The following is an 18,587-nucleotide window of genomic DNA, read 5'->3' on the forward strand; positions in this document are numbered from 1 at the left end:
GTGGATGATAAATAACAGCTTTAGTATCATCATCATCTTATTCCTTGTACTTTTGAGGATAAAAGGGTGTGCTGTTTATGTATGTATAACAAGTCAACGATTTTTAACACAATTTATACTAAGAGTCTGCAACACCGGTAAAATATCGCTGCCATTACAGGGTAAATGATTTTTTGCTAGTTGCTTTACGTCGCACCGACTCAGATAGGTCTTATGGCGACGATGGGACAGGGAAGGGCTAGGAGTGGGAAGGAAGCGGCCGTGGCCTTAATGAAGGTACAGCCCCAGCATTTGCCTGGTGTGAAAATGGGAAACCACGGAAAACCATTTTCAGGGCTGCCGACAGTGGGGTTCGAACCTACTATCTCCCGAATACTGGATACTGGCCGCACTTAAGCGAGTGCAGCTATCGAGCTCGGTCAGGATAAATGACCGCCACTTCGAGGGTTAACCTAACACTTCCCACATCAAGACTAAGGATGTGTCAAGATGGCCACTCAATGTGTTGAAGCCCGCCCTTCTGATGAATCTGGGAAGAGGAAGTTTCTTGTTTTGTTCTGTTATTGACTTCAGGTCACACTGGCTCAGACAAGTCCAATACAGATGATCATTTTTACTCAGTTTGCTCATGTGAACCTTACTCTATCATTCACAAGCTGCCGTTACTTCAGTTAATACCTCTCCATATCCTGACTTCAGTGTGCTTTATAACATCTCAAGACTGTTTACCAATCTGCACCATCACTTTTGCAAGGCTTGTTCCAGCACTCAGACTCGTGAAGTATGTAAAATAATTTCTTGTTCTTTTCTTTGAGTCATGTACTTTATGCATATCTTTATGTTCAAGCCTAGTTCAACCAACCAACCAACCAACCAACCAACCAACCAACCAACCAACCAACCAACCAACCAACCAACCAACCAACCAACCAACCAACCAACCAACCAACCAACCAACCAACCAACCAACCAACCAACCAACCAACCAACCAACCAACCAACCAACCAACCAACCAACCAACCAACCAATCAATCAATCAATCAATCAATCAATCAATCAATCAATCAATCAATCAATCACCACTCATGTGCATTTAGGGCTGATGCTCAGTTAGCAGGTTTCTGATCAGTTGTTAGCCTAATATTTTCTTAAATGATTTTAAAGAAGTTGGAAATTTATGAAACATCACCCTTGGTAAATTATTCAAAATCCCTGATTTCTCTTACTATAAACAATTTTTTACTCCAATTCATCCTCTTGAATTCTAATTTTATCTTCACATTGTGATCTTTCCTTCTGTTCTTCACTCAAACTTATTTGTCAACTAATATCATTCAATGTCACCTCTCTTCACACAGCACAAAACATATAATTTAGTCAAACAGCTTGTCTCCTTAACCGCAGGTTTTCCCTGCCCAAAGTTTGTACATTTTCACAGCACTACTCTTTTGTCTGAAATAACACAGGACAAATTGTGCTGCTCTCCTTTGGATATTTTTCAGTTCTTGAATCAAGTAATCCTGGTGAGAGTCACATACACTGGAACCATCTTACCAGTGACTTATACACCCTCTCCTTTTATCCTTACTACAACTCCTAAATACACTCATAACCATATGAACAGATCTGTAAACTTTATTTACAGTCCCATTAAAGTGAATACCCAAATGACGATCTTTCCTTATGTTAACAACTAGGTACTTAGAGTGATTCCTGTGAGATACTATTACTCCATTAACACTGTAAATTAAAACTAAGAGAACCTTTCCTCTTGATGAACTTATAACCTGACTTTTCAACCCATTTACCATCATACTATTGTCCACTGTACATCTCACAACACTGATGAAATATTTTTTGGAGTCACACACAATTGTGTAATTAACGGCATTTACTTGCAAATAAGACCACATCGCATATAAGAACCTCTACCATTTTTTGAAGAGTCTAAAAAAAAAAAATTCACTTGAATAGTGGACACTTGTAAACAAAATAAATTAAGACCTATAGTCCCTGTATTTCATTTTTCGGTATACAATTGGATAACTTTTACTGGACATTGCTTGAAAGGAAAAATGCTGATCATTTGTAAATTTCAATAGTTGACGTGTTCCGCATCAATTCCTGCAAAGTATTGGGATAGTAATCTACTGTTACCCTATTATGTACATAACATTTTTTGCATTGCAATATGACAGGCTGCATCAGATTACATTTGATAGTAGGACAAGCTCTCCTCCCCACACTAAGCTGCATTCCTAGCCACTGTCCCTTCCAATGCTGTCACTGTTGTCTTGGTCAAAACACCAAATAGCACAGTTGCTAACAACAACAGTCATTTGGAATTTGACCTTTAGTCAAGTTGGGTGTTACTGTGAGCGCTATTGGTAATAAAAATAAAAAGATTTTTTAAAGTTAAATAATCTTATGTTTGCCAACATTAATGGTGAGCAGGCTGCCAGCCATAATTTTGAAGTTCATTGGCGAAGTAAAATTGACACACATGTGAAAAACTGATAACATTTAAAATCAATATTCTCTCACCCATGGGTAAATAATGCAAGTATCAAGCTCAAATTAGAATTATTATTTTATGATTATGATTATTATTATTATGGTTATTATTATGATTATTATTAGTATTATTATTCTCCTCTATGAACCATGTGACCTTGCCGTGGTGGGGAGGCTTGCGTGTCCCAATGAAGCAGATAGCCGAGCCGCAGGTGCAACCATATCGGATGGGTATCTGTTGAGAGACCAGACTAACGAATGGTTCATCGAAAGTGGGGTAGCAGCCTTTCAGTAGATGCAAGGGCGGCAGTCTGGATGATTGACTGATATGGCCTTGTAATAATACTCAACATGGCTTAGCTGTGTTGATACTGCTACACGGCTGAAAGCAACGGGAAACTACAGCCGTAACTAACTCCCGAGGACATGCAGCTCTCTCTGTATGAATGATGTACTGATGATGGCTTCCTCCCGGGTAAAATATTCCGGAGGTAAACTAGTACCCCATTCGGATCTCCGGGTGGGGACTACACGAGAGGGGGCGATCATCAGGAAGATGGATACTGACATTCTGCGAGTCGGAGCGTGGAATGTTAGAAGTTTGAATCGTTGTGGTAGGTTAGAAAATCTGAAAATGGAGATGGATAGGCTAAAGTTCGATGTAGTTGGTAAAAGTGAAGTACGTTGGCAGGAAGAACAGGATTTTTGGTCAGGTGACTACTGAATTATCAACACAAAATCAAACAAGGGAAATGCAGGAGTTGGTTTAATAATGAATAAGAAAATAGGGCAGCGGGTAAGCTACTACGACCAACATAGTGAAAGAATTATTGTTGTCAAGATAGACACCAAACCAATGCCCACCCCAATAGTGCAGGTCTATATGCCTACTAGTTCAGCGGATGACGAGGAAATCGAAAGAATATATGAAGAGATAGAAGATTTAATACAATATGTAAAAGGTGACGAGAATCTAATTGTGATGGGAGATTGGAATGCAGTGGTAGGCCAAGGAGGAGAAGGTAATACAGTAGGAGAATTCGGATTGGGACATAGGAACGAAAGAGAAAGTCGTCTGGTTGAATTTTGCACTGATCATAATTTAGTCCTTGCCAATACTTGGTTCAAACACCACAAACGACGGCTGTATATGTGGACGAGACCTGGAGACACTGGAAGATATCAAATAGACTTCATTATGATTAGGCAGAGATTCAGAAACTAGGCGTTGGATTGCAAAACTTTCCCAGGAGCAGACGTGGTCTCTGACCACAACTTGTTGGTCATGAAATGCCATCCGAAGTTGAAGAAATTGAAGAAAGGAAAGAACGCAAAAAGATGGGATCTAGACAAGTTGAAAGAAAAGAGTGTGAGGGATTGTTTCAAGGAACATATGGCACAAGGGCTAAATGAAAAGGCTGAAGGAAACACAATAGAGGAAGAGTGGATAGTCATGAAAAATGAAGTCAGTAGGGCTGCTGAAGAAATGTTAGGAAGGAAGAAAAGATCAACTAAGAATCAGTAGATAACTCAGGAGATACTAGACCTGATTGATGAACGACGAAAATTGCTAGAATGAAGAGGGCAGAAAAGAATACAGGCGATTAAAGAATCAAGTGGATAGAAAGTGCAAGGTAGCTAAGGAAGAATGGCTGAAGGAGAAGTGCAAGGATGTTGAAGGTAGATGCTGCATACAGGAAAATCAAGGAAACTTTTGGAGAAAGGAAATCTAGGTGTATGAATATTAAGAGCTCAGATGGAAAGCCACTTCTAAGGGAAAGACGACAAAGCAGAAAGATGGCAAGAACATATCTAACAGTTGTATCAAGGTGAAGATGTAGATAATTTGGTTCTGGAACAAGAAGAGGCTGTTGATGCTGATGAAATGGGAGACCCAATTTTGAGGTCGGAGTTTGACAGAGCTGTGAGAGACCTAACTAGGAACAAGGCACCTGGAATTGATGAAATTCCTTCTGAATTACTGACTGCCTTAGGAGAAAGCAGCATGGCAAGGTTATTCCATTTAGTGTGTAAGAAGTATGAGACAGGAGAAGTCCCATCCGATTTTCGGCAGAATGTTGTTATACCTATTCCCAAGAAAGCCGGTGCTGACCAGTGTGAAAACTACCGCAACATTAGTTTAGTATCTCATGCCTGCAAAATTTTAACATGTATTATTTACAGAAGAATGGTAAAACAAGTCAAAGCTGAGTTGGGAAAAGATCAATTTGGCTTCACAAGAAATGTAGGAACAAGTGAAGCAATCCTGACTTTACGTCTGATCTTAGGGGATCGAATCAAGAAGGACAAGCTCACATACATGGCATTCGTAGATCTAGAAAAGGCATTGATAATGTTGATTGGACCAAGCTATTTACGATTCTGAAGGTGATTGGGATCAGATACCGAGAACGAAGAATTATCTACAATCTGTATAAAAATCAGTCTGCAGTGAGAAGAATTGAGAGCTTTGAAAAAGAAGCAGCAATCCAGAAAGGAGTGAGGCAAGGCTGCAGTTTGTCCCCCCTCCTCTTCAATGTTTACACAGAACAGGCAGTAAAGGAAATCACAGAGGAATTTGGAAAGGGAATCACAATCCAAGGAGAGGAAATCAAAACCTTGAGATTTGCTGATGATATTGTTATTTTCTCTGAGACTGCAGAGGACCTCGAGAAGCTGCTGAATGGTATGGATGGAGTCTTGGGTAAGGAGTACAAGATGAAAATAAATAAGTCCAAAACAAAAGTAATGGAGTGCAGTCAAACGAAGGCAGGTGATGCAGGAAATATTAGATTAGGAAATGAAGTCTTAAAGGAAGTAGATGAATATTGTTACTTGGGTAGTAAAATAACTAACAATGGCAGAAGTAAGGACGACATAAGATGCAGACTAGCACAAGCAAGGAAGAGCTTTCTTAAGAAAAGAAATTTGCTCACTTAAAACATTGATATAGGAATTAGGAAGATGTTTTTGAAGACTTTCGTGTGGAGCGTGGCATTGTATGGAAGTGAAACATGGATGATAACTAGCTCAGAAAGAAAGAGAATAGAAGCTTTTGAAATGTGGTGTTACAGAAGAATGCTGAAGGTGCGATGGATAGATCGAATCACGAATGAAGAGATACTGAATCGAATTGGTGAGAGGAGATCGATTTGGCTAAATTTGACAAGAAGAAGAGATAGAATGATAGGACACATCTTAAGACACCCAGGACTTGTTCAGTTGGTTTTTGAAGGAAGTGTACCTGGTAAGAACAGTAGGGGTAGACGAAGGTTTGAATATGACAAGCAGATTAGAGCAGATGTAGGATGCAGTAGTTACGTAGAGATGAAAAGGTTAGCACAGGATAGGGTGGCATGGGGAGCTGCATCAAACCAGTCTATGGACTGATGACTCAAACAACAACACATTATTATTATTATTATTATTATTATTATTATTATTATTATTATTATTATTATTATTATTATTATTATTACTACTACATCACATGTACATACAATATGATTGCATTGTTTGTGAGGTTACATCATGAATCATGCACTGTATATAGACATTTATATCAGTTCAATTAATGTAAGAACCTGTATATAATTTAATCCTACCTGTATATATAATTCGTAATCCACTAAAAAATTGTGAAACACATTGTAACTTCCAGAATGGTACTGTGTAGATGAGAACGATGGAGAATATTCTGTACACTATATCTATATATTAAGCGCTCTAGAATTTTCAAGGAGGTATTTTTTGTAACATGTCTTTCTAGAAGCCTGGCCAGGCACATATATAAGGAGGCGATCTTGATGGTAGGGAAGAGTTATTGTTTAGTAGAGTTATGGTGTAGCAGAAATATACTTGTGACCTCATGTTTTTGTGACATGCAGCGGTTGCAGTCTCAATGTTCAAGTGCTACGCAGTTGTTAAAATGGCAGCTTTGTTGATGTGTGTAATTTGCTAGTGACAGCAGTGATTGAGGTTATGTGTGTGTTTAATCTGTACATAGATGTGAATAAATAACTATACCAACTGACAGCATTTGATGTGCATCTTTGTGGATACAATAACTGGCGACCGTAGGACAGGACGTAACAATTTATGAGTGAACATGAGTGTAGTAAATCAAAATGCCAGTGATACTAGAGAATATATTGCTGAAACAGCTCAAAGATGAACTTACCAAGAGGAATCTCCCAACGAAAGAGAAGAAGAAATCGCTACAGGAAAAAAGGAGAAGATCCCAAAATGTTTTTCACCGAAGTCGAAAAAATTCAGACACAGAAGAAGAGGTAAATATACCTAAAATGTGTTCTAACTTAATGACCATGATGCAGGCACTAAATGACAAAATTTTAGACGTCAATTCCGGCCTAACAGGACAGATAGCAGATCAAATTTCAAAAGTAAATGACAAAATTTGTCAGGCTAACTAAGTTTTAACCAGACAAATATCACAAGTGCACACACAGGTTTACAAAGTTGAACAGGGTATGAAATCAAAAATTTCAACCGTAAATGACAAAATTTCATCGCAAATTAGCGACGTCACCGATCGAGTAACGCAGCAGATATCGGACATCAGGTCAAAACTTGGACAGGTCGACCAGATCGATAGTAGAGTAAGCCAGCTGGAAGGGGATATCTTGGACCTCAAGGATGGGGCGGAAATCCAGGTTTCCAGCATAAAACAACAGGGGAGGATTTCTAACATCGAGGGAAATTTTGAAAGCGGTATCTCTCCCATTGAGGGAAATTTTGGAAGCCATATTTCTGCTGTTGAAGGAATGTTGGAAAACCAGTTTTCAACCATCAAGGGAGATATTTAGAATATAAGGGAAAACATCCCTCACACAGTAGAAGATAGATTAACGCAAACAGGACATATCACCACACCTCTAACCCCCTCAAACCTAACCGGAAATACAGGATACCTACACCCAAATGTAATTATAGAGATCCTTCCAGAATACCATGGGTGACTGGAGGAGAACCCGATTAGCTTTGTCGAGGGATCGGTCAGCCTATTAGGAAGAATTAATTTACCAAAGGACATTTTCGTGCAACTCATCACACCATGATTAAAGGGGCAAGCCACTACTTCGTGGAACAAATTGAAGGATTTAAATCTAAACTGGATGGACTTCAAGAGGGAATTCCTCGCTAGGTTTAATTCCGAAGGGGTGAAGAGCTCCGTGAAAAGGAAGCTACTGACTGAGGCACAACCCACTGGCATGAGAGCTAGTGCCTTCATCCTAAAGAAGTACCAACTCTACAAGAGTCTGCACTCAGAAGGAAGTGAAAACTAGATCTTACCAGATATCACGGAGCTACTCCATGATAAGATCTGATGCCCAGTGAAAGTATCTCAACCCAGATCCTTTGATGATCTATGCAGAATGATTGCCCAGCTGGAGAAGGAACACAAGAGCAAAGCTACAGAAGAGACCAGCACAGTTAGGAAGTGCTACTAGTGTGGAAGAGCGGGACATGTGAAGAACAAGTGCCTAGCCTTGATGTCGGAAAACTAGGTTTGACCCATTCTGGACTGAGGGGGGATGGGACCGGGGACAGGAATGCGCCTCAAGACCTGACAGATAAGCAACCCTGGTGAAGTAGGAGAGAGATTGGTCAGATAGTGAGTAGAATAGGCCAACCCCGCCCAGCTATCATCTTAAGGATGAGCAACAAGAATTTTTCAGCCATACTCGACAGCCAATCAAGCCATTCATTTGTCAACGGGACTGTTGCCAGATTACTACTGTATATGAAGTCTCACCACCTCGCAAAGGTAGTGGGACCAACGGACGGAGTAACTTATTCCATCCAAGGACAGACTAACCTAACCAATAAATGTATGAACATGCGTATTGTAATAGATGTTGCAGTGATTCAAAACCTGATACCTGACATCATATTAGGTCATGACTTCCTGGCGGAATACAAGGTGATCCTAGACTATGCAGCTCATGAAGTCTTTTCGGGAAAAGACAAACGTCTGAGGATCGTCGGGCACGATGGAAAACTCCGGGCTCGCAAGGATACGGAAGTCGACGTGAACCTGGGAGATACCCAGTTAAGACATCTTCGACCGAGTGAAGAAGAGGAGCTGAGACACACCTTAAAGGACTCTCCGGACGTCGTCACCAATAAAATAGGACGGACTACCATGGTAATGCACACCATTGAATGCAGCACTTTCTCACCCATCAAACAACGTCCATATCCAACCAACCCGGATAAGCGCAACTTTGTGATCCAGAAGATTCAAGAGATGGAAGCGTAAGGTCTCATCGAACCGTCTACATCCTGTTGGGCTTCACCTATCGTTCTACGGAAGAAGAGGAAGAATGGGGAGTATCGACTATGTGTGGACTTCCACAGGTTGAACAAGAAGACCGTTAGTGATGGCTACCCCATGCCCGACCTGAAAGACTCACTGAAACAAGTAAGTGGGTCTAGGGTTTTCAGCACGCTGGATCTCAACTCCGGATACTGGCAAGTGGAGGTCGAGGAAATTTCTAGACCAATGACCGCCTTCATGACACCAAGAGGACTGTACCAGTTTGCAGTAATGCCTTTTTGACAGAAGAATGCTCCTGCCACCTTCATGCGACTGATGGACAAGGTATAATCAGGATATGTTGGAGATTTTTGCCAAGTGTATCTTGACATTTTAATTCACAGCAAGACATCTGAGGAAGGTACTGGAATGACAGAAGATTCATGGACTGATCTGCCAACTGGAGAAGTGCCACTTCGCCCAGTTCAGCGTAGAATATCTTGTCCATGTCCTAACATCTGAAGGCTTAGAAAGGCAACCAGAGAAGAATCGAGCTATCTAAGAGGCTGAATGCCCGCGGACCAAGCGACAAGTACGTCAGTTCCTTGGCTTGTGTGGATGGTATAGCAGCTTCATGCCACGCTTTGAAGAAAAGGCAATACCACTCACCGATCTACTCCATAACAACCGCCACCAGCAAGGAAGAAGCAGCATTCCAAGGCATTAAGGCTGCAATATGCAATGCTCCCAGTCTAGCACATCCCGACCCTCAACGGAGATTGTGCCCGCAGATGTGCGCCAGCGACTCTGGCAAAGGAGCAGTGTTATTCCAGGAGAGGAGTGAAAGTGGAAGGGACATCATCGAGTATGCCAGCAGGAAGCTATCTCCCATCGAACAACGCTACTGCACTGCCTAGAAGGAAGCCTTAGCTGTGGTGTGGGCCATGGACAAATTCAGAGGCTACTTGGAGGGAAGGAAGTTCCAGCTCTACACCGATAATGCCGCTCTAAAATGGTTGAACTCTGTCTCTAGCTCAAAATCTAAATTGTTAATCGCAGAATTTGATTTTGATGTGTGTCACGTCCCAGGACCGATGAACGTACGAGCAGACAGCTTACCTAGACACCTGACGATGAAACCTGAAGCTAGGAGCACCATTGTCGAGAGGGAGTTTCAACGAAAACACCAGAGTGAGGCTAAGGAACCTGTCATTATGACCATCAAGAAGGAACTTGATCTGGGAATAATCAAACAGTGGCAAGAACAAGACAAGCCCTGTAGGACCATGACACAGTGGATTAGGAGTCAGAACACTGATAGTCTATTCGTCCCAAGGGAATTCAAGATGTGCAACAAAAACTTCTGAGTTGACGGAGGAATCTTAATGTACAGGTTGCACCTCTCCGACATGCCTACAGCAGTGGTGACCCCTAGACAACACATGACAGACATCCTCGAGAAATTCAATGACAGCACTGAAGCCGGACATCCAGAAGGCGAAGGGATGTATCAGTCTATCCGACAAAGATTCTTCTGGGTCAACATGCAGAAAGACATCCTGGACTATGTGAAGTGGTGCTACATCTGTGCCGGCACCAAGGCAAGTAACAGGAAGGCAGATTCCTATCAGCGAGGGAGACGTCCGCAATGGCCTTGAAAGGTCATAGCCCTGGACTTGATGGGTCCTTACCCTAGAACACCACGGGGTAAAACAGGACTCCTAGTAATCATCGACCTCTTCACAAGATGAACTGAGGCCTTTCTGATACCAGAATCCACGACACGACACATCACCAGCCATCTACAAGACGAGGTATTCAGCTGCTACGGTTATCCACGGTTTATTATGTCAGACAACGGAAGTCAGTTCACGTCAAGGAAGTGGCAGCAGATGATGACTGAATGGGGTGTGAAGCACTGGACCACCCCTATCTACAATCCAAGGGCCAATCCTATGGAATGATGGAACCAGGAACTGAAAAGGTTGCTATGGGTCCACCTGAAAGACAAAGAACCTAGACTGTGGGACTGTCAAATACCGCAGTCACTCTATGCCCTGCGATGACACATCAACCGTGTCACCGGCTATTCCCCAGTGGAGTTGTTCCTTGGTTGACAGTTATACTGCACCGGGGATTGGCAGATTCGTCCACCACGCACTTCTAGCCAAGATGATGCAGCTGTTTCCATAGCAGAGTGGCAGCAGCAGCAGGACATCAAGGAGATGTAAACTTTGGCCGAGAAAAGATTCCTTACCCAGGCCACGGCTCAAAATGTCGAAGAGACCCAGATCTCCCTACCAGGCCTACAAGTACTGCGACGTAACCACCCAGTCAATAATAAGATTGGAGGGTTTCACACAGGTCTTGCACCACAGTGGGTTGATCCCATAAAGGTGGATAAGCAGCTGGGCCATGGGGTCTACTTACTAAAGACCAACCCTCCTGTCAAGATCCATGCATCGGAGTTGCAGCGAGTCACCCAACCACTGCGCATACAAAGTAAGCCTGGTACTACCACGGGGCAGCTGGAGGACAGGTTACTGATGACAAGGCTCAGTCTGGTCATGAGGAAACTGCATAGACTAACAGCGAGAAAGACACTGGCAGCGAGGCACCACTGACACGGCATGATCCGGTCAAGAGGAGGAGAGTACATCCAGCAACGTCGAGGAAGAGAGAAGATACGATCTATGACCAAGGCAAAGTTGACGAGTCTGACAGACTGTGGAAATTGTTTCAAGTTATAGAGGGGATATTGACTCAAGTGTGATAAACTGATAAAAGTTGAAAACTATCACTCATGGGTAAATATTGCAATTATCGAGCTTGAATTATTATTATTATTATTATTATTATTATTATTATTATTATTATTATTATTATTATTATTATTATTATTATTATTATTATTATGTAGTCAGATGATCACATTATTTGTAAGGTTATGTATGAAACACTTACTGTATAGAGATATTTATACGAGTTCAGTTAATGTAAGAACCTGTAAATAATACTATATAACTTATTATTACCTGTATATATGATTTGTAATCCACTACAGTATTGTGAAACACACTGTAACATCCAGAATGACGTATCTTTGTCACTAGATGATGGTAGAATATTCTGTAGGATATTATGTACATTATATCTATGTATTAAGCACTCTAGAATTTACGAGAAGGCTTTTTGTAACATATCTTTCTAGAAGCCTGGCCAGGAGGTGGTCTTGATGGTAGAGAAGAGTTATTGCTTAGTTGGAGTTATGGTTTAACAGGAGATGTTCCTGTGACCTCGTGTTGTGTTGAACTGACATGCTGTGACAATCAGCATGTCAAATGTTTCAACTGTGTTTTAAGGCTGCAATCTATATGTGCTTAGGGATAGGCAGTTGTTAAAAATGGTGGTTTGCTGATGTTTTGTTTGCAATGGGTGTGATTCAGGTTATGTGCATTTAATTTGTAAATAATTGTGAATAAATTCGTGTATGCAAGCTGACAGCCTTTTGTATACATCAGCATCATGTACGACATTTTATCTTGGCTCAATCTAATACTGAGCTCACATCATTGTACAGTAATCTCTTCTATAAGTATCTTAAATAACTTCTGTAAATTCTCTTCCTTCATTTTATTTGTGAAATTGAAGAGTGAAATCCAGAACCTGCCAAAGTGTTAAAAAAGTGTTTAGAAATTATGAACAAAAAACATAATTGCTGCTGAATAAATTTATGTATTTTAATTAAATGTTTGACAAACATAACCACATGTTATGTGTTGACCACCGGTGAACGAACAATTCTAAAAAAACACATCTTCTTCTTCATCGGGGCTTTCAACCATCAGCAAAAAAACAGTACAGGAAATAATGTCTAGTAGAGTGGAAAGATATAAAAAGTGTTATGTCTAGTTACACTGTAATTCAAAATGCAGCTATATGCCAAAACACCGGGCAAGTTGGCCATGCAGTTAGGGGTGCGCAGCTCTGAGCTTGCATCCGGGAGATAGTGGGTTCGAGCCCTGCTGTTGGCAGCCCTGAACATATCCGTGGTTTCCCATTTTCACACCAGGTAAATGCTGGGGCTGTACCTTAATTAACCCTCAATCGGGCGCGCTCTTCTGCCGAACACCCTCGGGCGCGTGTGGCCTTTCAGACCGCAGCGGATTATTTTCATAATTTATTGTACGGCCTTGGAATCCAATAAAAATGTTGAAGTTTAACACTGTTGCAAATAAGTTAACTTTTAGTTAGATAATATTTAAAACATTTTTTCGTACTCAATGACCGCATTAGAAAAATAAAAACTTGTTGAAAATTGAGTTGATTTACGAATAAATTTTGAAAGCTTTGAAAAATAACTTTCCGTTCTATTAGTACTTTTGGTTTGTAAAATGGAAGCTATTTGAACTACATATATATTTATCCTCCCCTTCATCCACTGTCACTGTAATATTTCTGACATGAGTAATCATAAATTAAAACACAGTTTTTTCATAAATATTTGTATTTCAAATGAAAAATACTAATTTTACAGCATACTACCACCTTTGTGAAAAACATGTATATGAGAGAATTATACATTATTTTACGTGTATTTGAGTTCATATTCAATTTCGCACTATTTTCTTTATGTGAACACACTGAAGAACTGTTGTCATTGTTTTAACCAAATATTGGTATAGTCGACAATCTTTTGTACAATATCGTCTGGAAAAAATAACTCCCAGGTTTCAATTGGAGTTTTAACATACCTGGCTAAACCTTTAGGCCCTGGAAGGCATGTTACAATATTATGACCTGCTCCACGACCAGTCCTTGTGAATGTTGGGTGCGCACGCCATTCTGTCTCACCGTCTTTGCCTGTCAAATTCACTTCAGAAACACCAGCACCACATCCGTCATCACCAGATAGTTCACTGTCTGTATCATGGTCACTAAACTGAAGATTGTCACTTTCATCTTCATCATCACTTTGTGGCTGCTGTCTGGAAGTATCTTCTGCTGCCTCATCAACTTCTTCCAATAGGCATCCTACTACTTTGTCTGTGTCTTTCACAAATGCAGTTATTCTTTCACTTTCTTCCTTTTCAACACTCTCTATCAATAATCAGATCCTTTCCTCTTCAGCAGGATCCATACTGAGATTTATATGCACACAAAACTAAATGAATCTAGTAAAACACAGCCGGGCGCATACTGGTCACAATGACCGAGACACAAGTTACACTAACGGGCGCACCGGTGTAAAAGACCGCAGACTGACTCGATCATCTACCTCCCTGTCTACAGGGCGACTGAGGAGGGGCCACCCTATCAGGTGGCTAGATGATCCTTTGGGGGAAATAGTCTGGAGGAGGAGGGGCATAGCTGACCTTCAGACAAATTCCGCGTCCAAAACTTTTAGAGGTCGGTCGTTTAGACCACTGCACACTCGATTAAGGGTTAAGGCTACAGCTGCTTCCTTCCCACCCTTAGTCCTTCCCTATCCCACTCTCGCCATAAAAACTATCTGTGTTGGTGTGACGTAAAGCAAATTGTTTTAAAATATAATACCAACACAGCTTCATACACAAATCATCCCATGATCAATTTCCTGCATATGTCTTTATAAAATGCTCAATGTTACTCATCTAAGAAGGGTAGCATTGACAGATCTTTTTTTCTTTTCATGACTGATTATTCTTTTGTCTGCTGTTCGTTTTAAAGTATTCTGACATCAGAGACCATTTTTTCCCTTTTTTTTTTTTTTCCCCTTTCAAAATAAGACACGGTTTCTTTTGTTACAACTTCACTGTATAAGTATTTCACTTCAATAATTCAGAATTTGCTGCTGAGGATTATATCAATGATACCCTGGAGATACTGAGCTGTGTGTGTTTCGAAGGGCAGGAATAGCAGTCTGTATGTCCTGAAACAAATCATCTTTTACGCTGATAACCTCAAATTTTGGTCCTAATCTTGTAACTCTTTAGGTACAAATGCCTTGCATACCTAATTCCTTTCCTCTATTGCTGTGAAGTGTCTATCTCATGGGAAATAGCTGTGGCCACACATAAAGTGTCTGTGTGGTGTGCAATAACTTTGAATATGCCTATGCACACCAGATAATAGCACAGAAATACCACCATAATGTTCTTATTCTGTGCTGCACACTTGTCATTCCATATTACTAAGCGTTTTTGTAAGTCCACATGGTTCAGCACGTGCAGTAGACAGGACACAATGGCATTAGCACATACACTTGAAATTATTTCGTGGTACATGCACATAAATACTTCATTAGTATCACATAAATAAATGCACAAGTTCTAGCACAATAACTGTCTTTACAAAACATGTCTGACTGCGACAGTGCAGGGACAAACATAACTTGATGGAAGTCCATACATACAACAATGACATCACTTCCAGGCATCTAAGGACCAATTGTATTGGTTCTGCTTTCATTTATCAACTTCACCAATCATTCCTACATTTCCAATAAACAGTTGGCTGTATTCTGATTTACAGAGCACTGCACTTAGAAGTGCTGCTACTTTATGGTGTCTTTTACAGCTACGGAAACGGGATTGGCATATAGCCGAGTTTATGGTGGATTGGCATGGTCACGAACCAAAGTTTTCAGGCAATAATTGAAAATCCAAAATAATGGCCACTTAACCAGGTTCTGGGTTCCATTCTTCAGTTACTATAGAGCGATCGTATGGTACTAAAAGATGCTACTTACTCCATTAAATCTCCTGTTTGTGCCTGCAAACCTACAAAAAGAAAAGAAGGAAACAGAAGGGAAGATTAATATATAAAAGATTTTCTTAAAAGAATGAATGAATGAATGAATGAATGAATGAATGAATGAATGAATGAAAAGTACATATATTCATCTCATTTACACGGACAGGTTTCAAATGTTTAACACAAGGCCAACAGACTGAACTCAGCAAGTCCCACATAGTAATATTATTGTCAGTTAGCCATCAAAAGTTAAATGTTATATATAAATCATCCATATGTTTTGTTCAATAATAATAATAATAATAAGAAGAAGAAGAAGAAGAAGAAGAAGAAGAAAAAGAAGAAGAAGAAGAATATCATGGCCGCCAAGCTGGAGTCATGAAGTGGAGCTCCGCGATTTTGACATCTTTTCTCGTGTTCTGTGTAGTGTCGGTGGGTATCAGGAAGTATTTGAGCATTTGATTGGTGTGGTGGTTATGTGAACGTGTTGTCTTGGGAGTCTAGAACTTGTTTTGATTGATTTGAGGGCATAGTTTTGTTTCATTTTATTGCCCTAAATGCCTCCATGTTGGATTTAACTACAATTGCTCCATAGATAACTTACTAAGAGTGTATGTTGGTTACTAACCTTGCCCTAACAACCACCCACTCGCTAAATTTTCTTGGTCTCCATAGATACTACCAACTAGATGTATAATTCCACTCTTCCATTGAGGCGTTCCTAAGGCAACAGATCTTAGCCTAGAGCTGGGAGCCATCTTGGTGGTCTGTGATAATATAATAATAAACATCATAGCAGAACATCAGCTACCCGTATGGACTAACAACCCTTACGATGAGGGTGAATCAAAATGAATGATTCATCCGTCCCGGGCTCACGTCCACCAGCTAACATCAACCACGAACTTAGCATGATGGAAACACAAATGACAGAGCAACTACCTCAGGCCTGCACTGCTAACAGTAAAGGCGAACCTGGTCATTCGGATTCTGGGGGACCAGGACATCATGCAGGGAAGAGTCGGAGCTTCCCAAAACTTCTGAAACCCAAGAGAACGCAGTTCATTGGCACACTCAACGTACAGACTCTGGCTAAAACAGGCAAACTCAAGATTGTAACTGATACCTGTGACAAGTTTAGAATTCTTATTCTTGCAGTTCAAGAAATGTGATTTCGTGATTACGATCACTTTGATTCAGGTGGATATCGAATATATAAGGGGAGGCCTGCAATTAAACTCGCAAATAGTAATTTACATATTTTGGGCACTGCATTCCTAGTACATAACAGCATACAGAACTCGGTAATAAATTTTACATCACCTTCGGAACGTCTCTCTCTACTCACGGTTCAATGTGCTAACAAAGCCTACACACTGGTTAATGCACACGCTCCGGTGAACAGTGAAACTGACAAAAACAAAATTGAGAAGTTCTGGTTGCAACTCGAACGAGCACTCGCCAAGATACCTCAGCATCACGTTAAAATTCTCCTTGGGGACTTCAATGCACAAATTGGCAGGGAACGAGAATACAGAAGCATCATTGGGTGCTTTTCAGCACACAAGAAGACTAATGCCAATGGACATCGCCTAATCAACATATGTAGAATGGCTAACCTCCAAATAATGTCCACACACTTTAAGAAACCTCTGTGGAAAATGACCACTTGGAAATCACCAATCAACTACATAGGTGAATACCAGATTGATCACGTAGCGATCACAAGAAAATACTCTCCTGAAATCATGAATGTACGAGTTCGCAAGGGTTACGTAGAGTCCGACCACCATCTTTCACAAATCAAAGTCCGCTTCAGACCTAACCGGAAAAGTTATCAGAAACCTAAAATACCACGCATTGATCCAGAATACTTAAAAGATCACGCACAGGAATTCATGGAATCAATGCAGACTAACACAGAAACATGGGACACCCATCTTGCAACCATTCAAGACTCAGCGAAGAAACTTGGCCAACCTCCACGAAAACGTAAACACAGGTGGTGGACTGCCGATTGCGATAGAGCTCTGGAATCCCGCATGCAAGCCTGGAAGAATTGGCATAGTCACCAAACACCAGAAAATTGGAGTAACTTCATAGAAATACAGAAGCGAACAGCCAAAACTATTAGACGAGTTAAACGTACCTACCACCTCAATAGATTGTCGGAAATCGATTACGATTTCAAAAGGAACAACACTCGAAATTTCTATAAAACTTTTAGAGAAGAACTGACTAACTACAAACCCCCTAGTATTTGTTTTCGTCGCATCGATGGAACACTTGAGCCGAATACAAAAGCCAACTGTGACATCTTAAAGCAGTACTTTGAGGCGTTACATAACTGTGAACCTCCTGCCGAAAAACTGCAATTCAGCATATCCACCCCAAACCATGACTCACTTCCACCAACACATGACGAGATACAGAATATTGTATTTAAATCTGAAAAACAACAAAGCACCAGGGGAAGATGGTGTAACTGCCGAGATGCTCAGGATCGGAGGTGAGGTCATTATTGACCGATTACAAGCCATCATTGCGGATATATGGGAGAGCGAAATCATACCTGCAGAGTGGACAGCTGCTTTGATTCATCCTCTACACAAAAAGGGTGACAAGACAGATCCGAACAATTACCGAGGTATCTCTCTCCTATCAATTGCTTACAAAGTATTCTCTCGTGCTCTCCGTTCCAGATTAGAACAACAGATAGAATGGAAGATTGGAGAATACCAGGCCGGCTTCAGACCTCACCGATCGTGTGCAGAACAGATCTGGAACCTCAAGATGATTCTCCAACATCGCCAATCAATTCGAACAGTGGTCACTTTTGTTGACTTTAAAAAAGCTTACGACTCGATTGACCGTGCCACCCTATTAGATGTACTTCATGAATATGGTGTTGACAACAAAACAACGAAGTTAATCCAACAGACTTTAACTAACACAACTTCTAAAGTGAAATTCATGGGCGAAATCTCCGAATCATTTGAGATAAGAACAGGCGTGAGGCAGGGTGATGGATTATCTCCACTGTTGTTCAATCTTGTA

The 18,587-nt window shown here is 40.8% G+C and overlaps 1 protein-coding gene across 1 annotated transcript in view; it reads right to left on the bottom strand.

Moving 5' to 3' along the window:
- Window positions 1-18,587, bottom strand: part of LOC136875916 (trichohyalin) — a 292,525-nt gene that overhangs the window by 36,493 nt on the left and 237,445 nt on the right. Inside the window, exon 13 of the mRNA XM_067149535.2 lies at window positions 15,526-15,556. Within this exon, the coding sequence (XP_067005636.2) occupies window positions 15,526-15,556 (31 nt within the window). The remainder of the gene's footprint in view (window positions 1-15,525; window positions 15,557-18,587) is intronic.

Source organism: Anabrus simplex, chromosome 6 (genome assembly GCF_040414725.1).
Source record: "Anabrus simplex isolate iqAnaSimp1 chromosome 6, ASM4041472v1, whole genome shotgun sequence".
NCBI classification, from domain to species: domain Eukaryota; kingdom Metazoa; phylum Arthropoda; class Insecta; order Orthoptera; family Tettigoniidae; genus Anabrus; species Anabrus simplex.